The 27,040-nt window shown below is 43.7% G+C and overlaps 1 protein-coding gene across 1 annotated transcript in view; it reads right to left on the bottom strand.

Annotated features, from left to right (window-relative positions):
* Positions 1–23,008, bottom strand: part of NT5C3B (5'-nucleotidase, cytosolic IIIB) — a 70,323-nt gene extending 47,315 nt beyond the window's left edge. Inside the window, exons 1-5 of the mRNA XM_086924157.1 lie at positions 22,748–23,008; positions 13,533–13,631; positions 1,624–1,693; positions 1,472–1,518; positions 653–738 (exon numbers count right to left, since the gene is read on the bottom strand). Coding sequence (XP_086780283.1) covers positions 653–738; positions 1,472–1,518; positions 1,624–1,693; positions 13,533–13,631; positions 22,748–22,750 — 305 coding nt within the window. The 5' untranslated portion in view covers positions 22,751–23,008. The remainder of the gene's footprint in view (positions 1–652; positions 739–1,471; positions 1,519–1,623; positions 1,694–13,532; positions 13,632–22,747) is intronic.
* Between the last annotated feature and the right edge of the window lie 4,032 nt (positions 23,009–27,040).

Here is a 27,040-nt window from a genome sequence, read left to right as displayed (position 1 = left end):
AGCGAGCCACGGTCACAGCTCTGATCTCGTGCATCAAGGTCATGCAACAATCACAGCTCTGATCTCATGCATCAAGGTCATGCAACAATCACAGCTCTGATCTCATGCATCAAGGTCATGCAACAATCACAGCTCTGATCTCATGCATCAAGGTTGATCTCATGCATCAAGGTCATGTAACAATCACAGCTCTGATCTCATGCATCAAGGTCATGCAACAAACACAGCTCTGATCTCATGCATCAAGGTCATGCAACAATCACAGCTCTGATCTCATGCATCAAGGTCATGCAACAATCACAGCTCTGATCTCATGCATCAAGGTTGATCTCATGCATCAAGGTCATGTAACAATCACAGCTCTGATCTCATGCATCAAGGTCATGCAACAAACACAGCTCTGATCTCATGCATCAATCACAGCTCTGATCTCATGCATCAAGGTCCAGAATATCCTGACAGCACACATCCACTACAATGCTCATAAGCCCAAGGACGCAGAACTACTCAAGAAAGCAAATATCGTTGTTGGCTACACTGCTTTCATTTGCTGAACACTAGGGCACAGTGTCTCCACACTAGGTACCCCACCCAAGAACTGAATAAAATCCCAGGCACTTACAACCTAAAATAAAAACAGGACATAGCTTACCACTCAATCATTAGTGGATACTTTTCCTCAATGGATAGATTGTGGTCAATTTCCAAAGGATAGTAAAAATTACACAAATCCTTCAACTGTAAAAAATAGACATAACAATGTTATGAACACATAACTATTTAATTTACATATACATATATATATATATATATATATATATATATATATATATATATATATATATATCAAACTGCTACGTTGATACATTACTAGAACCTTGACATGCTTTTAGTGCATTTGGTAGATTTGCGGATAATTGCATTGACCTAATGGTCATAGCCCAGCTACCTGAGATTGTTGGCTTCAAACAAGGAACCTGCGTGCCAACTAAATGTATTGGTCACATCTGAAAGGTGCTCGGAATGAAAGCTCTGACCGAACTGGACCCCTAAATTATTAACTACAGAAATTATTGACTGTAGGTGAGCCCAAAGTGAAGGCTGCACCATGCACCAGCAGCTGAGTTCTAACATGCTTTAATGCCAGCGTGCTTTGTGACACCCAAGCGTGAATATCTAGAGGAGACTTCTGGATGGAATCCTCCTCTCCTTACCTCTCTGTCTACATCTGCATAGGTTTGGAAAACCAAGCTGTGCTTCCTGATGATACCACACAGAGGTTATAGACAACAAAGCCTAGACAGGTTGCACTGCCATGTGAAACCACACCGCTTACAAGCACTATTTTGGACTTCAATATGCCATATCTAAGCTGTCATGAGCTATATTTTTATTACAAAGTACAGCTCTCGCCTGGCGTGCTATACACACAAGTCAGAAAAAAGCTGCAGGGGGAGCAGCGATACTGTACCTTCTTTTTGCAGGCTGCACTCACTAGTTGGCTGTTGTCCACAATATCTAGAAAACAATTCAAATTCTTGTATTTAGAGCTAGTGCACGGACATATTCAGATAAATTCATACTGTCATCTTTTCATACTAATTTTATAGCAGTAGTACTCACTGTGGCAGGTCGGGCACCGTTTCCCGTTGTATCCAAATCTGCTCAAAGTCATATCAAAGTCGGAAATAACCTTAAACAAAGAAAGAGGAGAAAATGATAAATTGGGAGATAATGGAATGCTTACAATCTGTGCTTGAAATGGACACAAATACGGGTACTCACTAACCCAGAGTGCTGGTACGCTCCCATTAAAAGTATTGCACCCAGATGAGAAGTGTTTGTACTCTCTCTTTCAAATGAAAGAAGTACAAGTACTCAGTAACTGAAAATACCCTGTCCATTTTGTATTGCAGTGCTAATCAAATAGAAGGAGTTTGGTTTGAAGGCAGACAAACAAGCACTGGCAAAGCCAACAGGTCTCGCCTTTGGGACCTACAGATAATGCTATGCAGCTTCATGGGGAAAGTAAAATGCTGGGTGTAAAATAGTGTCATTCCACTGACATGTGCACACTTGATGACAAGTGTATGCGCCGCAATTCATGAACTCGCCCGCTGAATGAAATGGGTGCTATTTGCTTTGCTTTTTTAGTTACCAATCCAAGATGGAGGATGCCACTATGATCGGAAAATAAAAAATGAAGAATTTTTGTTGCATGAAAATGCCAAATTTAAATTTTAAAAAAGTACCATAGAGGTTTGTGGGGCAGAGGAGGAGCGGAGTTTGGGGAGAAGAAAAAGGAGTGCAAATACTGGGGAAGTGGGAGAAGAATAAAAGGTCAAGGAAGAGAGGAACATGGAGCGCATGGGGACACAGAAGAAGTACAAGAGAGAGCAAGGAGCACACCTGTGAAAGAGCCAAAAAGAATACTGGGGGCTGCCATTTAGAAGGGCAGTACATGAGGTAGAGAGCAGGGAAAGCACGTGCTTAACAAACACGAATACAAAAAGAGGAAAAAAGTTCACGAAAAGTCAGCAATAGAAGGAAACAGGGAAGTCCATCAAATGGATAGCAGAGAGGATATGCTCTGGGGAAGAAATGCAAGATAAGCAAGCTTGGACAATGAAAGCCCATCCAGTAAGAACAAGCAAATGAGTGGCAATAAAGCCAACCAATAGTAATGGGTGGGCTGTAAGCCTCTCTAAGGGCTTTGTTAAGCCCTAAGTAGGTCCTTGAAACCAGACTGTTTGTGGTGTCTGTAGTCGAGACCTAAAATGTGGGGTGGGTGGCGTGATCCTTCCCTGGCACATATGGCCTTTATCATCCATTAAGAGTACAAATAATCTAGAGAACAATTAAGAGAAAAGTATACAAAAGAAGAGAAAAAAGTACAAATAAATATATAAGCAGAGTAGATAAGGTCATACAGCGATGAGGAGTACAAAAAGAAACATGCAGCAGAGAACTGTGAAGAAAACTGAAAGAAAAGAAGTACAGCTGAAAATACATGTCAAGAGCAGAGAAAAAAAATAGAAGACTCCATTAAACAAGGACTCACAATGCAAATCGATCTGGCTTATGAAATGATAGCGTGTTTTGTGTCATTAACGGGTTTAGGCACTCAATAAGTCATTATACATAGACAATGTCACTCATCTTTGCACTTGTGTATCCATTCATCCATCCGCTGACTCATTCTTGCCTTCACTCTCTGACACAACCACAATAAAACACACACAATCTCAGCAACCCATGCAAGACATATTTACTGAATGCAAGTTCAAAAAAAGAAAACATTGAAGTAAGCCTTTATATATTCATCTCGGGTTCGAAATACAAAGAACAGTTAGATATACGTGAGCACTGCATGTCTTTTTCCTACAGTGCATATATCTGCGCCATATGGGTGGGAGTCAGGGAGTTCTCCGGAGATGCCAGAATGCGAGAACGTTGGCAATTTCCGTCACTGACAGGTGGGACTAAGTTACTGGATCATCTGATCACCAGTCCCAATGAAATCCCACTTTTCACTTCTCCATGGAGAAGTGAAAACTGATTGATAGTTGCAGACCCTCTTTGTAAGCTAATGTCTGACTTTGCATGCAATAATCCAGCAAGGATCTTGAACTGGTCAAGGATCCTAAATCCGCAGAAATTAGCTTCTCTAGAAAATGTAATTATAATACCCAAGGATCTTGTTCCATGAGGCAGAGTTGAGAAGAATGAGAAGTATCTCCTATATAGGCTTCAAGGGAAAACAATCAATGTGTTGTGTTGTGTACCAGCGCTAGTTCTTAGGAGGTCTCGCAAGTCATTTCCAAGCAGTAGCCTGATGTAGCCGAGGTGGTAGCTTTGAGAAGCAGTGGGACAGTGCCAGAGGTGTTGAAATGTTCCCTTGGTTGGTGTTGGTAGCTTGGAGTTACATAGCCATTAGCAGTATAACCCCACCAGCCTGGAGCAACTGAAGGGACGCTTCAAGGTGGCTGAAATCGCAGCAGAAAGCCTATTTCTCCAGTTTTCGTCTCACAAGGCAAATCTATCGGATGACTGACTTTGGTCAGCGAGGAAACAACGGCACATGGAAACACACACACCAATCATTCCACAGCACTATTAGGCTATACTAATGGCAAACACAACATACGTAGTTTATTGGGCTCAGACAAGCTCAGATTGGTTGTGCAGTTTCAATGGCTGTTCATCCTGGTGCTTTGTGTATCCGATCTGAAAGTTCGAAGTATTCTTTCAGGATAAACTGATAAACAGTTTCCGTACTTCAAGACTCATTCTTCTGTTTACATTGGTATGCATTGTTATGAACACAGGGGTTTACCCGATATAAGTCACTGGGACCTGGGTGAGTATATGATATAGACAAAGTGGTCCCAGAACAAAGAAGAACAATATACAGCAATCACAATAAGTTATAAACCAAATCCAAAAGAAATTAGCAACATTGTTTTTAATCACAACAAGCGAATGCAGTCAATTGCATGTTATTCATAAAATACATAAATATTTATACACGATTAGTGCCCCTAAAGGAAGGGAAGGGCCAGTGTGGTGATGGAAAAGTGTGGGAAAACTAGACAAGTGACACTTTGACGGTCAATTTGACCTTAATACATAAAAATTCAGAATAGCACATGACCAACGGTTCACAAATAAATCAAGACTATCTCATGCTTCCAAAGAAAAGGCAACAAGCATTTGCAATGCAATAGGTCTCGCATTAGGAAAGTTTGAGCTACTGTTATTGCAAATGACAATTTTTTAATTTATGTGTTGGTTTTGAAAATAGCGAAATTAGTAGCTTGTCATTTACAATGCCAATAGTTATAACTTTCGCAAATGTGACACCAATAGCATTTGTAATGCAATATGTGTTGTATTTACGTGACTTAGATGTATTGATATTACAAATAGCAATGGCTTAATTTTTTTTAAATAATTAATACTTAAAAAAAGTTATTGTAATTTATAATGGCAATAGCTTAAAGTTTTGTAAAAAACTTTTGTGACGATTGTGAAATATTAACATCTTTTTGTGACATTTGTAATAAAGCTTAAAACACCGAGAGAACATATTTGAACCAGTTGTTGTTGAATGGTTGCACAGATTGATGTTGTGGTGGCGCTGAGTGATGCTGTGGTGGCGCTGAGTGATGCTGTGGTGGCGCTGAGTGATGCTGTGGTGGCGCTGAGTGATGTTGTGGTGGCGCTGAGTGATGCTGTAGTGGCGCTGAGCGATGTTCTGCTGGCTTTGAGTGATGCTGTGGTGGTGTTGACTGATGCTGTGGTGTTGTGGCATTGAGTGATGCTGTGGAGGTGCCGAGTGATGCTGTGGTGGTGCTAACTGATGTTGTAGTGGCACTGAGTGATATTATTGTGGCCCTGAGTGATGCTGTGGTGGCGCCGAGTGATGGTGTGGTGGTAGCGAGTGATGCTGTGGTCGCAAAGTGATGCTGTGGTGGTACTCTGGTATTCCTGAGTGATGTTGTGGTGGTGATGAGTGTTGCTGTGGTGCCCCTCACCGATGCTGTGGTGTGCTGAGTGATGCTGTGGTAGCATATAGTGATGTTCCGGTGGTGCTGAGTGATGCTGTGGTGGCGTTGTGTGATGCTGTTGTAGCGCATAGTGATGCTGTGGTGGTACTGAGTGATACTGTGGTACCGCGGTGGTGCTGGGTGATGCTGTGGTCAGGCTGAGTGATGCTGTGGTAGTGCACAGTGATGCTGTGGTGTTCCTGAGTGAGAGAGAAAGGGTGTACAGAGAATAAAGGGTGGAGCGATAGAGGAGAGAAAGAGAGAGAATTAGAGAGGTTGAAGAGAGAATTAGAGGGTGGAGAGAGAGAGAGAAAGGGTGTACAGAGAATAAAAGGGTGGAGCGAGAGAGGATAGAGAAAAAATTAGAGAGGTAGTGGCGTGGAGTAAAGTAGAGTGGAGTACAGCACAATGGCGTGGAGTAAAGCAGAGTGGAATGGAGTGGATTGGAGTTGAGTGGAGTAAAGCAGAGTGAGATGACACAGAGTGGCAGTGAGTGGAGTGAGTTAAAACAGAGTGGCATTGACCTGATAGGAGTGTAGTAAAGCAGAGTGGCGTTGAGTGGAGTAAAGCAGAGTGGTGTTGAGCGGTGTGCAGTAGAATGTAGTAAAGCAGGATGGAGTAAATTGGAGTGTAGTAAAACTGACGTGGAGAAAAGCAGAGTAGTGGGGAGTGGAGTAAAGCAGAGCGTAGTGGAATAAAGCAGAGTGGAGTAAAGTAGAGTGGATAAAAGCAGAGTGGCGCTGAGTGTAGTGGTGTAAAGCAGAGTGGAGTAAAGCAGAGTAATATGGAGTAAAGCTGAGTGATGGGGAGTGGAGTATAGCATGCACAAAAATGATAGTATGAATATTAAATTTTTCCTTCATTAATTTAAAACTTTTAATCCGCCCAAACCACACTTCTGTAATTTGTAATCTACATCCAATAACTAAGCCTCTTGAAAAGTAAGTTCCAATGCTGTGGAAGTTGTAAAAAAAAAAAACCATGTTTTAGCAGTGATAATCTTAACAGTTGTGCTAATATCGTCTTTTATATAGTGTACCTATCGCCTGTTACCAAACTGCAAAGTATACAATGTTGTTTTCGGACAGCAGAGTCCTTGTCGCATCCTTCTCGCTTTGAAAAAAAGTGATTGCATGCTAAAAATAGTCTAAAGGCTTTAAAATACAGAATTGACTCCAAAAAGCACCTTTGGAAAGTATGTAATTGCTGAAGAGTAAATCTAGTGGTGAGAGACGGAAGAATCCTTTGTGGCTGTGCTTAGCTGTAAAGATTGTTATCGTCCTACTAACCAGCTTATGGTTTTTATTGCCACATTTGTCTGTAAAGGTTCTCAACCGTAAACACATGCCAGGGGACGGTGGAACGGGGATGGGGGTGTAAGAGGGAAGGAAATGACAAAGGTGGAAGAGTTTTTAACAATAAATGTAATTTAAACATTTTGATGAAGGTTACAGCGGAAAGAATAAATAAAACAGCCTGGTGTGTTTTCGGGTGAACAGTTTGACTATGAGATTCCGATTTTTAGTATGTGTTCTATCAGGACCTATGTATTGTACTGGGTTTACATTTACATTTTCTATGTGGCCATTATGTATCCTAAATTCCCTGGGAATAATAATCCAATGAACATCGTGTTTCTTATTTCCAGTACGTGTTTTACCATTAATGAGGAATTGTCCTGGTAATACGTTTTAATGTGAGCCCCTGGTGGTATACGATCTATATGTCATACCTGCTATCTATACTAAGTCTCATTTGAGCTATGATCTTATTGCCCAAATCATTTACTACTTTCTGTGCAGGAACATATCCCATACAAATTAGCTAATGTGTTCATGTTTATTACAAATATTTGCACATTACCCACTACAATGTCCTGACAATTTGTCTCTTCGTTTGGCTAAATTGTTCGCTAATGTGTTGGAAGGTACTCTAAGCTTAGTGATCACGAAGTTTAACAATTTAGATGCAGGCATTTTAATAAAAATTTTCCAATGGCTAAACCAACGCGGTGAGCTTATCTTCTACCGGCCCGTACCAAGACACTTGAGGTTTTTTTCCATCAGCGCAGGCATTGGCTAGGAGAACAGCAGGCATTTAGCTGCTGCGGGGACACGCGCTCAATGCGTGTATTCTCCTTTAAGTAACAGCGAGGGATTCACTTTGTTTCTTTTCCGACGAGGTGCGCATTGAATGAGACAGCCCACACATCCGTGGTGAGTGCACTATGACTTTTGATAGCATTTGTAAGATTGTGACTTTGAGTAATTTACTCTAACGTCCGGCCCTCCACTTATTGCAGATTGGTGCTCGGATTTCGGCAGAAGTTAAAACAGCCGCGTTCGTGGTGAGTTTCCTTCATTTTAGGTAATAATTGTGACTTAGTGCACTAATGGTCATGATTTAGAGCTTTTGGACTAAGCCGGTGTTGTATTTCTCACACACAGCGATATTACAGCACTGAAATCAATATTTGAATACATCACCGTGAGGAAGGATGTCATCTGGGGTCGTCCCCTCGGGTAAATGTTCATTTTGGACTATAATGATTAGGTTAGATATCGTATGATAACAAATGTCACCTTATATGTAAACTCCAACGTTTGGATGAATAGAGCCTGATTCTTGTTGTGGTAACAAACTATGCTTTGATGCTTTTTATTGTTCGCCACCAATGTTTTTTATATGTTTTTTTGTATAATTGTGTTACAAATATTTCTCTTATACATAATTTAGTGTATTTTTTGTATAAACATTGAATTGATTGGTTTTTAAGATGATGATGTATTTTTATGAATAAATCGGACTTGTGATTTTTAATTGGTTGTTGTGCTTTACATACTGTTTTTTTCCCTAGCTATATCATCAATTGTGTCTTTCTTTTTTACACATTGTCTATTTCCCTGCATTACAAATTCAGTATTTGAACAGGGGGTCCTTGTTATTTACATTGGTGGTAACAAACTATGCCATTGAATTGGTGAGTACAGGACAGGTCATAGAGTTACTTGGGCTCGAGCAGTTGGGGTGTATCTGGATGTGCCTTGGTTGAGACACCCTCCGCTATGTGATTACCATTTCTCTGTTTTTAACCCGGCTGGGTAATGTTTGGATGCTTTCTTAATGACAGCACGCCTTTGTATAATTAAGTTTGCAGTTCTGTGGGACTTTACCTGAATTTTGTCCATGATTTTGACAATAGCCTAACTTTTGTAGGTTGACGCTCTCCTTGACATCCGGAGCCTTTAGGCCCTCTACACGTCCTAGACGGGGCCACGCTTCCCACTGTGGTCTTTTAGGTAATGTTTTGTGACTGGAGTAGCACACTTAAACAACAACAAACTGTTTTCCCTTATCTAAATACCACGTTTTTAACCATAGGTGCCCGCCCTCATCCCCCACCACCCCGTCCTCACTTGTCCTGATGAAGACCCCACAGTAGGGCAAGAATCAGCCTACAACACTGGGGTTGAAACGTAGACATACCAACCACTTTTGCCTAGCCAACAACAACAGATCATTTTTTGGCTGTGTCCAATGTGTTGGTATAGGAATATGAATGTACATAGTAATTACCTGATTGGCAATGCGAATATGCCTTTGTGGTATCATTTTCAAAATGTATGAATGACCACGCATGATTTCTTTTGCAACTTGTCTATACCCACACTACCCTCACTACTCTACCCCCTCACCTGTCCTTCTTTCCCATGCCCCTCTTCTTTTGGGCAACAAGAATAAGTTTACTGTTTTGAGGAATGTATATGTAACCGATCTACAATAGAGGATGTGAATTAAAAACATCACTCTGTAAATATAGTGTTTAAGATTGTGATTCTTTCTTGAGATTTTCTTTTCTGTGTACTAGAATTTGTTCCAACTGGGACCCCTGTATAAGTAACATTGACTACCCAGGTCCCAGTGCCGTTGGGTCAACCCTTTATATATAACGTGTTTTCGGGGGCAGCAGCAGCGGGGTTATTTTTTTTAAAGGAGGCTGATTTTTCACAGATCATGTCCTTGTTGATGTTTACCCAACAAGGGCTGTTAAGAATGCATATTTTCACTTTGCAGGTTCTTGTGTTGCTAGGGAACAAGTCCAAATTAAAACGGTGTGGCTGCACTGTTTATTTAACCACAAACAACTTCCAAGCATCTCCTTATGCCACATATATCACTACAGACACTGCTGCAACAAGTAGTCCAATACTAACATAGATGGGTTCAAAATACAATTATTTCATAAAATCTGGCATTAATGGCATCACGGTGTTTTGTGTATGTGCATTTAAATGGCATTTATCAGTTGGAAACGGTCCTGAAGAACTAGAATCTATTTCGAGTTTACTCGACTGACATCCGTGTGATCTTGGGCACAACGCATGATAGCCTTGGTATCACTGGAAAAATTGTGCATTAAGCCTTTGACACATCTGGATGTTTATGCAGATGGTAGGACTACTGCAGAGGGGTGATCAGCTCTGGAGCTGAGCTTTGAAGTGAGAGCCTGGGGGGCGGTGGGAGGTGAGCGTGTGCCAGCAGGTACAGGAACTGAGAGCTGCTTCATGAAAGCAGGCTGCCCCAGCACCCCCAGGGACATTCCTCCAGTCAGGTGAGGGCTAGAGGTCAGCAGCCAGAGCTCCACAGCAGGGAGATCAAAGGCAGGGAAGGAGCTCGGTATCCGGGGCACAGGGGGGGAGGCATGGGGAAGAGAAGGGGGAGAGTAAGAGTGGAAGGGGAGGAGGGAGCGAGGAAGATCGAATAGAAAGGTAGAGATTATGAACGGAGTCAGGGAAGAGACAGAGGGAAGGGGAAGGAGGGAGAGGGCATAGATTATAGAGGGAGGGTGGGATATAGAACCAGGGAAGGGATGGAAAGAGGTGAGAGAAAAGGAGGGAAGGCAGGGGAAAGGAGGGTGACTGGGAACGAGTGAGAAAAAAAGCAAAGGCATGGAGGGCGAGGTACGGGTGAGAAGAGTGAAGTGTGAGACGAGGTGGAGACAGTGGGGGAAGAGTAATAGGGTAGGGAAACAAGCTTTTAAAACGCAAGAGGAAGAGAGCTGTTCACAAAAGTGTGCATTGAAGACATTTGAAACGATACCGTTCACAACTCTGCGTTATTATTATTAAACTAGAGGAGCTATGTAAAGTTTGTAATGGAAATTACAACCATTGGCAAAGCCAATAGAGCTGTCCTTAGGCTCTACCAATGGGTGTTAGCAATACTGTACAGCAGCCACAAAACTGTGCAGCATGGCTAAAGCAAAACTAATAACAAGGCAGCGCTGGGAGGGGGGGCTGGGCACGAACTGAAGTGCTCTGGGTGATGTTTGTGCGTGGCGGGCAGAAAGGACGGCCGTGGGAGGAGAAGTAATAGAGTGGTGCAGGCGTGTGGGTGGCGGGGGGGGGGCGGGGAGCAGAGCCTTTGAAGAGCAGAGAAGCAGATGCGAGCCACGGCCTGCGGCCGTGAAAAGTGAAGTGAATAATTAGGGGAGGAGAACTCGCAGAGGCCGGCCGAGCGCATGCTCGGGAAGCCTGTGGGAGGGAGGCTGATGCCTTTCATGTGGGGAAATCCTCGTGCTTGTGGTCACGTGATTCACGTGAACTGTTCGAAATCCGCTTTTAAGGAGCCTTGGGTTTAACTCTTGCTTTCACTGCTATAGACTCGTCCTATTCATTCCTGCGGAATGGAATAGGCCGAGACCTAAAAATGACAGATAATGGCGGAAGCTGAGGAAAGGGGAGTGTGTCGAAGTTTCGACTGTGGTAAAAAACAGAGGTGCTCAGAAGGCGTGGAACATCGGAGGACGGGGAAATTATAAAACCAATCAATCACTGGGAGGGGGTAGCGACTGTGTAGAAGAGGCAGATCGGTCAGATGGAATGAGTGATTTCCAACGTCAAACGACACCGCCAGCCAGTGGAAGTCTGTAAAACACAGTATCAGTCCTGGGTACTTGCGGAGTCCGCCGCATACGTACGGATCCTGAATTGAGAGCCTTAAAAGTCTTGATGGGGTTCACAAATGGGGCGCCGTGGGAATGAGCTTGGGGTATCCGCCGTGTTGGTCTGGATCCTGGATTGGGAGCCTTAAAGAGTCTCGATGGGGGTCTGAATAGATCGCCGTGAAGGTCGAAAAAGGTAACAAACATTGGTATGCAAGCCAAGCTCTGCTACAAACTGTATATATACTCTTGCAGACACCTATGAATTGAGCAACATATACTATCCATATAGTGGTCACATCTTCCATTCTATATATACAACATGTTTGAACAAACTGTATTTATGTGTACTATAAAACTAATGTAATCTACCTATTCCTGTTTTAAAAATGGTTTTAATTATATTTCTGTTTGTGTATATGTGATATAGAAGTTCAGTCTATCATCTGCTTTGTGTATTTAGCAGTTGTTCCGAGGACTTTCTGGAGTATGGTACGGATTCTCATTTCATCATCCCAGAGTACCAGGAACCTAACGTCTTGAGATATTGGGTGGCAGCTTTCTGTAACTCACCAGTTGCAAATACAAATTAGAACAGGTGTTTGATTTAGACTAGGAGAATCCACAGCTACCACCCACATTTAGTTGCCACCCACTGGAAGAGGTGAAATTGCTTAAAGTTGCCTATAAAGGGTGTAGTCTGCAGTGAATACCATGAAATAATTCTTAATTATTCATTAGGCTAAACACCATCCTTGTCACTTGTAAATAGCTCTTAAAGACCACAATGTGTTACTGCGCTGATAGCCACCTGCTATCGGACAAAAATATTTCCAAGTTTGTACGAAATATATGCTTTGCAGGGTCCAACAGATCTAAGTGATTTGACAATACTTTCTTTCTTTTTTTTTTTTTTAAAGAAATTTGCCTATCAAAGAACTTCCCCCCTATGTATCCAGCCTGGTGATAAACAAAAAATACAGACTTTCTCAAAGACATTAAGAGAGATATGAAACTGAAACTAAAAATCCCCATCATGTGGAGGGCTTTCAAGAAGCTAGCAAAATGTGGAAACAGGCAGAAACACTGAAACCCAATGTAATGGCACAAAGCAGGCCCAGTGTAATGAAGACTAAGGGGTCTATTAGGATGGCGGTTGGAAAATCACTCCGACTGCCAAGGTAGCGGGAAAACACTGCCCGCTAGGACCGCGGCATAACTGCGGGTCCAATTAGTATGCTCTGCAGTTGAAATCTGACCGCGGCGGTCGGATCGCGGCATTTAACATTACCGCAGTTGCTGCTGCCAGCAGCACCGCTGCGATGGCCAAAAAAGCATGTCCTGCACATCCCTGCACGGCATGGCAGGCACAGCACAGTGCCAGCTACCTGGTAAAGGGACATGTAGGGGGTACCATGGGTACCCCCCCAGTGCACCCACTGGGTACCGCCCCAGTGCACCCACAACCCCCCAAAACCATTGGGAGCCCACAACGGGCCCCCAGAGACATTCTCCGCATGCCTTTCCATGGCGGTTCCACCACCGCGGAAAGGCCGGCTATCGCCGGCATCATAATCATGCCAGCGGAGCCTGGTCCTGAACCGGTCCCATTTTAGCGGTCCAGCTCTGCCCACCAGGCAAGTGTGCGGACTGCTACTGGCGGAAAAGTGTCAGGCCGAAAATCTCACCACCATGCTAATGGGACCTGCGGTTTTCTGGGTTGCGATTGCGGGCAAATGACAGCCGCAGGCCCGGCGGTCATCCGACCGCCATCCTTACAGACCCCTAAGTAGGGTCTGTGCAGTAGAAAAAGAGATGGTTCTTTATATAGGATCAGGACTTACCATAAAGATTGGCACTAGAAATTGCTACATACTGGAGTCCCCACCTAGCCTGCCCAGTCTCTTTGTCCAGCTAATGTAAATGCCAGTTTAGTACTTGGTGATATACTAACACTCCAGTAACCGAATAATAGCATAGGTGAGAATGAACACAAAAATCGGTCATGGAGGAAACAAAAGCAAGGGAAAACATCGAACCTGTAGTTTCTGCTGGCCTCCTTTTCGTAGGGATATGATTTTTTCTTTCACCCGGTCTGCATCTTTCATCACAACAGTTTTCTTTTCCAATTCTGCAATCTAATACACAGTTGAAAACATTTTCAGTCTCCCAAAAAAACAGCACAATATTACATATCTCGCGATATAATATAGAGTAATCATGTCCCTTTCAATTACGCGCCACTAAGCATCAACCAAAGTAAAAATCATTTATGTCCACTGAGAGGATGAACATTGTGTTTCTTTCTTGAGAACCTCGAAAGTCACCAAGCACTAAAAGCTGAGCTCTATTTGTAATCTTAAATATATCCCAGTTACCAAAGTACAGAAAACATAATTTTGGAGTGTGAAAGCACCTTCTTCAGATTACATGTTGACTGTATCATTTTGTAACCATATGCCAAGCATATCACACTTGATTAAAACACATTTTGTGAGACCTATGCACATGTTTAGGCTTTTCTGTTGCACTTATTAAGTTTTAATAATATACACTCGAGTAAACAATACAATGGGACCTGATAACTACGAGCGGCAAATTTAACAGCGATTTTGAGCAGAACCCTGAAAATCCCCCGAGCAACAATGCATTACAAAAGAATTGGCAATTTCAGGCCTGCTTATTCAATAGAGTCCTCATTCTCCCCCGTCATGTTTCCTCTAGATAATTCATCTTCTTTCAGCTGCCAAGCTTTCTGGTGGAAATATTAGATGTCTGTGGTGCTCCAAGGATCTCATAATTTCTGATGGGGTTGATAACAGGATACCAGCCACACTGCGAATTAAAGGCCACTCACAATGACTCACAATGCGGGCCTTAGTGTGTAATTCTTCCATTAAGACCAAAAATATGGAATTGTTCACACAGGACTTTAACAAAAGTTAACAATAGTACAAGCAAAACACGAAGAATTAAATAGTACTTTTCCAAACTGATATCTTTGTACTACAGTAATACTAACACCATCACGTAACTCAAAAACCATCCTCACCTTTAGGAACCTGCTAAAGTTGTATCTATCTAGTTTCTTCGTGAACTATCTTGAGCCCTCCAACCCAGCTCCACTTTCAAACATAGCTATTCTCTTTCTCCTCCCTGCCTCTTCATGTGTTGATAAACTCTTCTGAATGCTATTCCTTCCCAGCATGTTGTTTGTGCAGATGTTATGTTAGATGTAAAGTATCGGGTACCCATGTGCTACATACAAATGTTACATTAAATAAAACCCTAACTTCATCTTTTAGATCCAGGAGGTAACTCATCAAGTTTTACCAATAAAAGTGTTAATCTGGTCAGGAAAACACAATCAATTGCCAGAGCAAATATTATTTGTGCCCGGTTGTTATTTGATAATAATATTATAATTGTATTAAAGCCCGGATACTTAAACTTCAAAAATAGCTTTAATACCGCTTCCGTCCCTTAAGCTCCACCTCTTCTTACTACTTAAAGAGGGTCTCGCCCTTTACTCTTCCTCAAATACCAAGCTTATTAAAAGAGCTTCATGGTTGCACATAAAGGAATAGGGTAGTGAGAAACTAGGACTATGAGTACATGGACTCAGAGTAATCTCCTCTGGTAGGTCGTTCATTAACTGAAATAGGACTCTCGGTTCCTAAATATTAATAAACCAAGGAAACAGCCAGCTCAATCCATCAGCTCAGAGTAGCTGCTGTTGGAGCAGTGGTCCTTTGCAGCAAATAAAAAAATCCACTGAACAAAAAGTCATCTCTCTCAATAGACAGACCAGTATCCTGCTGATGAGCTCAAAGGACTAATGGGAGTTCCTAAAGAGGGAACTGGGGTGTGAACAATGGAAATAGAAAAACTCTTTTGAGGAAATGGGAAGCTAACAACTACTGATTCACCTCTGAAGCCCTAACAGCTTTAATTGCTGCCCATTGCTTCCTGATAGAGGAAACTGACAAGCTACAAAAGGAAGCCATCAGAGAAAATCAAGAATCTTCACTGGATCATATGTGGGCCATGCAATCCCCTGGAAGAAACCCAATCATTAAGATTTTCCAAAGAGTTCACAGCTAAATACATAATACGACATCCCTAAGGCCGCCTTACACTCTCAAGCTCCAAAGGATAATGGAATGAGGGGAGCTTGCAAGTGAGATGGAACCACTGGAAATATTCAATTTGGGCTAACAGAGCGCTGAAGCAGAACCATGGATGTCTTTTCCAAAAAGGAACATCTAGCGACACTGGAACATGTCCTCTCGTATTTTCTGAAAAACTCTCTGGATCAAGGAAATTGGAGGAAGGGAATAAACTATAACTCTGGGCCATTGCAGAAAGAGTGCATCCACTTCCCAGGCTTCCTGCAGGAACAAAAGTTGTGAAGTAGAGCGTTCTTGGTCATTGCAAATGGGTTCTGCAAAGGCTGGTCATACCTAGAGAAAATCTCTCAAAACTGGCTGTACAGCCGCAGAGAGATATTGATCGAAGATGAAGGAAAAACCAGACTCAGATGGTCTGCAGACCCATTCCCTCTACACAGAAGGTGGACAGGATTCAGGGAGTGGAGTTTGGCCTCTGCCCAAAGACCTATACTCTGAGCTCCTCCGCTTATGTTAAAATTCGAGTGCTGCCTCCTTAATGGCTTATGTATGCTTTTGAAACCTGACTATCGCCCTCACGCAGATGGACCGACCCTAAAGGAGGGGAGAAAAGTTCTTTAGAGCTCTATGACAGCTTCTAACTCCTTCCAATTGAAGGAATGGTCTTCCTTCTCCAGGGTCTAGTGCTTGAACTGGAGTCCCCTTCGAAGGCTGCCCCCAACCTATGATCCAAGCATTGGTATTTAACACCTGGGGAGGAGGCGACAACAGGAACACCCCCTTGTCTAGACTTCCTGGTGCCAACTAGAATTAGAGGGACTGATCATTCAAAGCTGTTAGTTGAGTTAAGGCCTCAAAATACTCTGACCTCGAACTCCAATTGGACAGAATATGAAGTTGAAGATGAAGAACAGACTATGGCATTGTCAGAAGACATGCTGTCATTGCTGTCATTTTGCCCTATACCCTCAACCATTTCAAAGACATTGCTATAGAATGAGGCAGTAGAGATGGTATACAGGACAGCAACTTTTGTTTGCTTGTTCTTAGCAGAAGCAATTGTCCGACACCTGTCCGAAGATAGCTCCAACATACTGACGATTCTAAGATTGTTTTAGATGAGATTTCTCTACATTTAGAAAGTGACAAGTTTCCATGCATCTTTGTATGCCTTAGAGAAATAAGAAGCAGGCATTAACAAATCGTACAATTGTGGAAGAACCGGGATACCAGAGAAAGGAGAACACTCACTAATGGTGCTGTACTTTCATAAAAACTCTTGGTGCAGAGAGCAGTTTAAATGTGTGTGCTTGAAATTGATAGTGCTGATCCAGTAAATATATTCCGCTATCCAACATTTGCCCTACTTTTGCACTCACTGAAAAAGGAATAGTAAATTTTACCCCTCCGCTATCCAAATCTTTCCCTACTGTTGCTCTCTTGAGTGGGAATAGTAAGTTTTACCCCTTTGCTAGCTAACACTTTCCCTACTGTTGCACTCATTGGAGTTGGAATAGTAAATGTAATTATTTTGCTAGCCTACATTTTCCCTACTGTTGTATTTATTGGAGTAGGATCAGTAAATTTGACCCTCCGCTATCCAACACTTTTCCTACTGTTGCACTCACTGGAGTTGGAACAGTAAATTTAATTATTTTGCTATCCAACATTTTCCCTACTTTTGTATTTATTGTATTACGAAATGTACGTTTTAAGTTTGTTTTAATAGTTTAATGTTTTAATTCATTATTCAAAAGGTTAGTGCATTTTATTGTCACCGGTGTTGCAGTACTTTCAATTACTCTTTAGAGATGCAGATTGTTTAAAAGTGGGTAATATCCATCATTTATTTACGTTGCTTGGTTTTACTCGCTAGAAATTATTACTCAAGATGTCACCCATTTCGCAGCAGAATGTCACCCTTACTCACACTGAAATCATTGAAACTGTCCACATAAACAATCTGCAAACATGGCAGCTTGCTTTGTCGCCAAAACATTTTCAATTGCGGAACCTTAAGTTAATATTTACTATTATAAGAGTAGTTAAAAACGCCAGTATGTAACTTGTTTGGCTAAAAAGCCACGACTGGTTGAAAGTGACAACAAGCATTTACAATGCAAAGGTTTCGCCTTCGGAAAAGTTTGAGCTATTGGCATTGTAAATGACAAACTTTTTATTTATGTGTTGGTTTTGAAAACAGATCAATAAACATGTCTGACTTTGGCACATGTCTTCTGTGCATCTTTCCAAAAACTGTGAAAGTGCCAAGTCATTCATATACAGACATCAACAAAACTCCTAGTGTGATATCAGTCTGGGACAGGTTCCTTCCCAAGGTCAAATAAGAAAAAATAGGGACATAAAGGCAAAATAGTGTAGTTTGATTTGATGTCCTCTCACCTTATATGTACATAAGGAAACATCTAGGACCCACACCTTCATGTACATAATCTATGTCAGACTTTCTCAACTTATGTCAGAAATGCCAATCTCTGTTAAGATGCAGTAGACAAGGATTGTCACTTGACCACTAGGAGAGAAACTTCATCCAGGTCTCAGAATCAGATCGTAGACCCAGATGAGCACAGCACCAGAAGAATCCATTCATCACCACTGGCCTAAAAACGCGTGACGCCCTCCAATCAGATCCGAAATAAAAATCAAAGCGTATTGTTGACCTGCAGTAGAGGGGAAGTCGACACACCCTTCGCTCTAATGCTCTGTTTGTGGGACAGAACGCGCTCCAGGCAGGATAATATTTCTTCATTTTTTAGCATTCAGAACACGCTGGAAAATTGAAAACTTTCCAGACCAGAAAAAGGCTGTGAGCATGTTTCCCTGCCCTCGGATGATTGCCGGACAGGCACCCCTGGTGGCATCATTAAGCACAGGCACATGTTTTCTTAGCTCTCAAATCCCGCTCCGGAACTGTAGGCGCTAAGATTGAGAACCGCGCGTCTGTGTTGTCTCCTGATCAGAGTTTACCGATGCATAAAAGGGAGCAGGACAGCTAATACAAAAAGCTCTGCAGTGTGCCCTCAGCCGATCTATAAAACACAACTACCTGTTGCTGGAAAGCCAGCAGGGGGGCTGCACGCACGTGTTGACAGCATGATAATAGGTCGATGAATAACAGATATTAACACGGCGCTAATTTCACTTATCTGTAGCTATCTGTGCAATTCACAAAGAGGTTCTAAAGAAGTTCTCATGATCTGTGTCTTAAAATGGCACAAGCAGAGTTTGAACAAGTGTGATGAAGACACGGTATTGCTGTTTTGTTTACACCGATACTAACAGAAACCCACCTCCTGTAGCTCGAAGGAGCGCCCCTTTAGAATAGATTGTGTATGCTGTTAACGCAATTTTCTTAAAGGAGATATAGGATGTTTCGATTCAAACGTGCTTTGCATACAAATCACACAGAGGGTCAGCGGTAGCCGGGAGTCTGTCTTCCAGTGGCCCTACACAGTCGGTCAGCGGTACCCAGGACGACAACGAAACAAAAGTTGCAGGCTCAGCACTGGACCAGACCAGCCCTACCCCGTCTCCCATTCACACCCCCGCCCCCCGCACGCGGATTGCAAAGCATTAATAACTTGTTTTCGCAAATGCGAGACCTATTGCATTTGCATACACACAGAGAGCCACACTCACACACAGCCACATACACACAGAGCCACAGACACACACAGAGCCACACATAGGTAAATTGTGCTAATCTTTGTCAATCTATTATCTACAGCTACAACATTATTTTACAAATAAAACCTGTTGATTGAATAATTGGTAACTTAACCTAATCTTAAACATAGCAACATCTACAGCTAGATTGTTCTATTCATAAAAATGATTGTCACAATTATAGATTAGCATATAAAAATATTTGAAAACGTAGCATGCATACACCGGACATTTCTATATTTCATTCACATATAATGCACATATAAAGCAAGTGTTGTTGAAGTAACGCCTGCAGGATTATTTTGTTCTTTCAAAACCACATCATGCAAGTTTGGCGGGCTGTTACAGCGAGAAAATATTCCAGCCTTGACTAACATTTCCCACCGCAGCATTCTCGCCTTTGTTAAAAACAACTGTTGTAGAGTGCCGGTGTAAACTGTGTAACTCTTTGCAGAGGTATCAACAGTCAGATACTTCTGTTTTAAATCCCCAGCTCGCAGTTTTACAGTGCTGCATAAGAGGGTTGTTTTATTTTGGAAACCACCCTCGACTTTGACTCAGAGCAGCAGAGAATAAAGGAGGGAGAGAGAGAATGAAGGAGGGAGGGAGAGAGAGAATGAAGGAGGGAGAGAAAGAGAGGAAAACAGTGACAAATACAGAAAGCAAGGGGTGAAGAAAAACCTGCAAGAGTGACGAACTAGGCAGTGCAGAGTGAGGTGGAAATTAAGGATACACAGTCTTGCTAGGCCATTGAGCAGCTCCCTAGACAGGTTCCAGAACAACATTTTAGGCCACCGCAATTTTTTAAAAAAACACAAACTAAGCACTTCAAACAGCCTTGAAAGTTCTGCTATGGGGCCTTTGTTTGATTCCCTGCTGCCTCTCCTCCATGCTGTCAGTTAGACCCAGGGCTTCCCCTCGCCTTCTACATAAACAGGAATTTAAACTCACGGGTCACGGAGCGAGAGCACATTTGCTTAAGAATAAGAGAATGTACCGTGCGCCATAGCGGAGTACACGTTAGGCCGGTCTCCGAGGAGCACGAGCTGGCTTAACGTGGCAAATGGACGTCAGATGTTTTAATGGTGTGTTTTTACAGCTCAGCGCTATTCAACTAGCGGAATATTGCCTTCAAATAACAATGCGGGCCTAATTAGTCCCGGGTGCTGTCATTTCATAATTTTGCAGGTCCTGTGCGCAGCAAAAAGTAATAAATGTAAGCAGATCATTTTTCGTTGGACTGTAAAAGCGGAAAAGAAGTCCAATGCCAAGCCAATGCAAAGCAGGACATACCGAGCCTCAGTGTTAAACGAGAATGATTGCACACAGTCACATCGTTGTCTGGTGCTAGGTTAAAATTCATGAGCGTACATGCATAAACATAATGCATTCTAGGAGTTGTAGTATCAGTACATTTCAGCAGAGCTATAAATGTAGACCAGAATGATTTGTTGAAAAAACCCTGGATGTGGGAAGACAACGTCAACCTGGCCACCATTCAGTCATTTGGTAACTTCCAACTCAAGAATTCAGTTGTCAGAGCCCAGCTCTCGCTTTTCTAGTTTTACTGGATAATGGCATGCAGTTATTGTTACCGATTTGTGACATTTGCAGAGCACACAATCTGCAATTAGCATCACAGCACAGGGCTTTTCGGCAGGTCGGGGTGTGACTTTCCTCGTGCTGGAGGGACTTTAATGACAGACCACGGTGTGTGCACAGAATGATGATGTATGTCTGTTTGGGAAATGTGCAGAATTAAAGAACAGAGGCCCTCATGTATCATGCCATTTAATGGTCGGTAAGGCTCCGATTCATAAATTCAGAGCCTTTCCAACCGCAAAATGGCATGGCGCTTCAGAATAATCTACTGGCGATACTGGAAAGGGGCTGCGGGCAGTCTTTGCTGTGGGGGGCGCGGCGGCACTCACCAGAGTCTGTTTTGGCCGGGGTCGCTCCAAGTACATGAGGCCTCAGGTATCGGGAGAGAAGACGGGAGTTGATCCCATGGACGGGGAGCCGAGTCGCAGGGCCAGATACTGGCAGGAAGTCGGTCGCTGAGCGCCCCACTACAAAATGGGCACGACCTGTCCCAATCGCCGCCAGAGAGGGACCAGCAGACGGGACACCTTCAGGGCAGAGAGCAGCGCCGCCTGCCCCCCGCCTGACCTGCCTCTGCCACCATGGACCTGTGCTATGCCGTGCCACACTTAACAGCTCCGGCGCCGGGTACACAGAGCCCGCCTTCACTGCAGTTGCCGCAGCCACCAGAGTTCTCCGCTACCTCGTTCCCTCTCACGGCCGCATGAGGCCTGGAACCAGCACCTCACGCAGGCTCGATGGTGTCAGGGGCAAAGCTCAGTACTCCGCAATCCGATCCCTGATGGCAGGCAAGCTTTCTCAAAGGTAAGAGGGCACACCGACCCAGCGATGGCGGCCCGTCTCAAAGCTCCCCGGGCACCGCCATTTCCAGTCCGGTGCCCCCCCCCACCCCGGCAACAGACATGGGTGTGGGAGTGGCGGGTGAGACTCAACGGCGGCGCAGCTCACGGGGACAGGCCCACTGCAGCGGCCAATCAGAGCGCGCCTCTGTCGACGAGCCACCAATGCGGTCGCAGCCCCTTCGTGCCTCGGCCAAGGTGCCGAGCAGCTGACGGGCGGCAGCACCTACGAGGACACGGGGGGGGCGGGAGAGGAACGGACGGCGGGAGAGGACACAGGGGGCGTGAGGCACAAAAATTGGCACAAGTGCGGCGTGGGCAGCCGCGGATTAAAAAAAAATTTTAAAAAAATGGCGGCAGCACCTACGAGGACACGGGGGGCGGGAGAGGAACGGACGGCGGGAGGGGGCGGGAGAAGACACAGGGGGCGGGAGGGGGGCGGGAAAGGACACGAGAGGAACGGACGGCGGGAGGGAGGCGGGAAACGTGGGGACGGCGGGAGGAGGGACACAAGGCAGGACAGCAGCAAGCACGGCCCGGCCGGACCAGACACGGGGGCGTTCCCGGCGTCGCGTGACGTCGGCAAAAGCCAAAGAATCTCGGGAACGCCCCCGTGTCTGGTCCGGCATTGATGGACAGGCCCCTCGTCCAATGGCTAGGCTCCATTTATGGAGCTAGCCAATGGGACGAGGGGGCGTGTTCCATAGTGCTTACTGTACTCAATAGATTTCTCTGGAGGAGGAGCCTAACGGCTCCGCCCCCCAGCGAAACCTAAAAATTGCACCACTTGGCAGCAATAGATTAGGCAGAAGAGGAGTACATAGTTAATTACAACTTCTTTGGTTACAATCAAGCGCATTATGATCTCTGGTCTAATATAACAACTTATTTGGTTACAATCAAACGCATTATGATCTCTGGTTTAAAATGAAGCAGGAACAGGTCGTTGCGAAAATTAACAAATAATAGCGTAGCTGTATGTGTTTTCTCACTCACCATTCTGTTGCTGGGGGAAGGGAAGAACAGTCTGAAAAAACGTAAAGCAATGACTGCCGACCACGAGAAACAGACACAACAAACTGAGAAGCACCCAAAGTTAAATCTAATAAAAGGTAGACAGATGAGCTGTTTCAGTCTGCTGCACACGAAGACAGCGGACCCGGAATAAAGACGAGCGAACAGTATTCAAGGCGAGGCTCACACGCTCCGCTGCCATCTTGGAATGATATATATTCCCCTCTCCCTCGAAGCTGCTTTACAGTAATGGATGCGTTTAACTATTTATATCTGTTGAATATTTGAAAAATATTTTAGTGCATGGAAAGAACGTAGACGAGGTGGAACTGGAGTTTATATTTAAAATGTTACTTTTTGTAATGTTGTTTTTATTCTTTGCTTAAATTTAGTGAACTATGTTTTAGGTACGACACCTTCAGCGAAATGTCTTGAACTTGGTTACGCTGTCACTCTGTTGTGAGATGCACCGGGAACGTACACTTGTCCGTCTTTGATGTCCACTGCCAGTAACAGCGGCTGTGCTATGTCATATTTTACTCGGAAACATTTGCGGTTTGCAGCTCGAGGAGGGGCCTGTAAGGAAACTTAAGTGGTTCCGGAGCGAGGGTAACAAGCATTGGCAAGGTCAAGTTTCTAGATAGCTGATGTTACATTTACATAGAGATGGGCGAGGCAATCCAGAGGCGAGCCTAGGGTCGTGCTAGGCTCTTCTAGCCCGTTTATGTGCCGATTCCTAAAAATGTTTGCCACATAAACCATACAACAAACGACGTAAAATATCATAGTCTCTTCAAAGTTCAACAAGCATTGGAAATGCAATAGGTCTCGCATTAGAAAAGTTGGAGCTATTGGTCTAGTAAATGACAATTATTTTATTTATTTGTTGGTTTATAAAATAGCTAAATTGATAGCTTTGTCATTTACAACGCCAATAGTTATAACTTTCGTGAATGTGACACCTATAGCATTTGGAATGCAACATGTTTTGTATTTACGTGTCTTTGATGGCAGCTCTGGTCGTTAGGCCACATCTCTAGAGAGCAGGAGAGTGCAGCAGGGGAGAGAAGCACAGCAATGCAATATGTCTCACATTCATAGAGCTCCTACTCCCATTACTTTACTTAGTATCTAGTGCGTTTCTATTGAGGATTATGACTTTACCCCCCCCCCCCCCCCCCATACGACAACCCCCAAAGTAGACCAACATCTGTGTCCAGAAAGGCAGACAGCTCAACAGGGAAGAGGACATGTGACTAATTTAGTTCTTAACCTCTGCCACCTCACCAATGAGCATAGTCTTGTGAAAATCGTGAATTATTGGGTTTTGAATATTTGTCATACTTTTTGTTTTTTATGCATGCTTTTTGCATAATGTTCACTATTAAGATCCTGGTTTGAGCAGAAAATGTCTTGAGGGAATACAGTCAGTCTGCCTTTGCTGTATGTGTGGCGCTAGCAATATCCACCTTATCACTTCAGCTACCTCGCCTGACCTTTGTATCCAGTGGAACACTTCATGTAAAATGTTAATAGATAGCAACCTTGAGAAGGGGGCTTTTTTTCTATTCTGATCTACAAGTCAACTATGAAAACCACATACATTAGTTCCTTTTGATTGTAAAGTACCCTTGTGTATCTGTGAAATGGGGTGGAGGAAGCAAACTGATTACCCTGCAAGCTGAGGGTCCTCCCATTGCACACCCATCTGTGGCTTGAGTGGTGTGAGGGGTGTGAGGGTGAGGGGGTGTGAGGGGGGTGTGAGGGTGATGGTGAGTGAGGGGGTGTGAGGGTGAGGGTGTGTGAGGATGAGTGAGGGGGTGTGAGGGTGAGGGTGTGTGAGGGTGAGGGTGTGTGAGAGTGAGGGTGTGTGAGGAGGGTGAGGGTGTGTGACGGTGTGTGAGGGTGAGGGTGTGTGAGAGTGAGGGTGTGTGAGGGGGTGAGGGTGAGGGTTAGGGGGTGTGAGGGTGACTGAGAGAGGGTGAGGGGATGAGGGTAAGGGTGTGTGAGGATGAGGGGGGTGATGGTGAGAGGGTGCGAGGGTGAGGGGGGGGGTGAGGGGGGTGAGGGTGAAGGTGTGAGGGTGAAGGTGTGAGGCGGAGTGAGGGTTGTGAGGGGTGTGAGGGTGTGAGGGGAGCGAGGGTGTGTGAGGGTGAGGGGGTGTGAGGGTGAGGGTGTGGGTGTGTGAGGGGGTGAGGGTGAGAGGGTTGTGAGGGTGAGGGGGCTGTTGTGTGTGTGTGTGTTGGTGTGTGTGTGCATATTTGCTATTGTGGAGTTTTAGTTCTATTTTTTGGGGTGGGTGTGTTGTGTATGTGTGTGTGTTTTTATATAAATGTGTGTTTTTATTTTTTGTGTGTGTGTTGTGTGTGTGTGTGTATTAAATGAAAATGGCAGATGTGCTAATGTTCCCTAATGTTACTTACGTTTGTTAGTGTAGCGGTCTAGTGTTTTTTTGTGTTTATGTTCTTTTTTTATTGACGTGTTTCACAGCCAATGAGATTGGTACGTTGTGTTACGTAGCGTCCTAATTGGAGCGCGTAACTTTGGAAATCCCCTGATTGTCGACCGCGCCGTTCTTGGAAGGTGTGCCGGGTTTGCTGTCTGTTTGCTGCGTCCCCTGACAGGTAATTTTTTTTTTTAATATTGTTTTGTGTTTTGGTATGTATTTGTTAACTTGTATTTTTTTTTCAAGTTTAGTGTTTGTTTCGTAAAAAAAAATCTTTGTTAAAGTAAATTGTTTAGTAGTTGACAGTGTCTCTGCTGCGTATGAACGCAATGTCTAGCTTTTGGATGCTAATATTATTTATATTTTTATTGTATTGTGTTCGATTGAATATATTGTAAAAGGTTATTATTTTGTCGTAATAGTGCAACATGTTGCATAAGTGCGTGACTTACCTTTTATAGTGGGAAAGTTTTGAAAATTTTTTTTTTAGCAATTTGTATTTGTAACTGCCGTATTTGTTTGGGTAGGATTGTGTTGTTCAAATTTGCAAATGTTGTTTATTTTTTCTGCAGCATAAATTTCGAGTGCGTAAAAACATTTAGAGAAGTGATTATTTGTTTGTTATTATAAGTGAATCCCGTTAGTGTTCTGTTTGTTTTGTGAGTCTGTAACATTGTATGTATTTTGCACCACCATCGGTCAGAATAGTGTTGTTTTTGTTCAGCTATGAGTATGTTCTACACTTAGCGAAGTTGTAATTTTGTAAAGCGCCACCATTAAGATTGGTGGAGATAGAACATGGGTGTTTGCTTTTTTTTTGGGTGCACACTTCTTCTAAACGATGACGACTTTCCTCCCTCTTTCTGACCATAAAACCCTTTTTGATAGTACTTGTTGCCTCATCTGCTTTTCTTCCTGCCCATGTCTATAGCAAACATACATGTTTTGAAGCGGATGCCTGACAGTCGTATGCTGGACCCCAAACTGTGGTGTGTGGGCGGCTGTGGTGTGTGGGCGGCTGTGGTGTATGGGCAGCTGTGGTGTGTGGGTGGCGGTGGTTTGTGGGCATGTGAGAGAGAGTGTGTGTGGGCGTGTGAGAGAGAGTGTGCGTGGGCGTTTGAGAGAGAGTGTGCGTGGGCGTGAGAGAGAGTGTGCGAGGGCGTGTGAGAGAGAGTGCGTGTGCGGGTGAGAGAGAGTGCGTGTGTGTGGGTGGGTGAGAGAGAGTGCGTGTGCGTGGGTGTGTGAGGGTGCGTGTGTCTGTGTGGGTGGGTGAGAGTGGTGCGTGGGTGGTTGAGAGTGCGTGAGTGGGTGGGTGAGTGTGTGTGTGTGTGTGTGTGTGTGTGAGCGTGTGTAAGTTGGTGTGTATGTTTTTGTATGCTATGACATTTTTTTTTAAAAATCTGCAAATAAACATATTCTTCGCCTGTCCTTAAGTTTAGAATCGTTTATTTTTTTATCTTGTGCCCTCGACTAGATCTGCGGCATTAATTTTCCCTATCAGATGATTGGCTTCCATTGGAGCAGCACACAGTTTGGACAATGTCGCTATTGTAGTTAAGTAAAAGAGTTGGAAACAACTACTTTTTAGTAAGTAATATATTGCTGATTTAAATTCAAGTAGCAACCTCTGTCAGAACCATAGATTTCCACAGAGAGTAAAGTATCACACAAGATCATGCCTTTTTAGTAACCAGTAACCTTTCTGTAAGACATGTCTTCCATAGTACAATAATGTCTGTCCAGGCAGCTCTCCAAATATCTCGTTTGTAAAAGCAACTTCACTGAAGTTTGTTACAACAAAAAATAAAACATGTGTAAAGATTTAGATA

The sequence above is a fragment of the Lissotriton vulgaris genome, chromosome 5 (genome assembly GCF_964263255.1).
Source record: "Lissotriton vulgaris chromosome 5, aLisVul1.2, whole genome shotgun sequence".
Taxonomy (NCBI): Eukaryota; Metazoa; Chordata; class Amphibia; order Caudata; family Salamandridae; genus Lissotriton; species Lissotriton vulgaris.
Note: the sequence above shows the minus strand (reverse complement) of the source record. Positions and strands in the feature narration are given on the sequence as shown.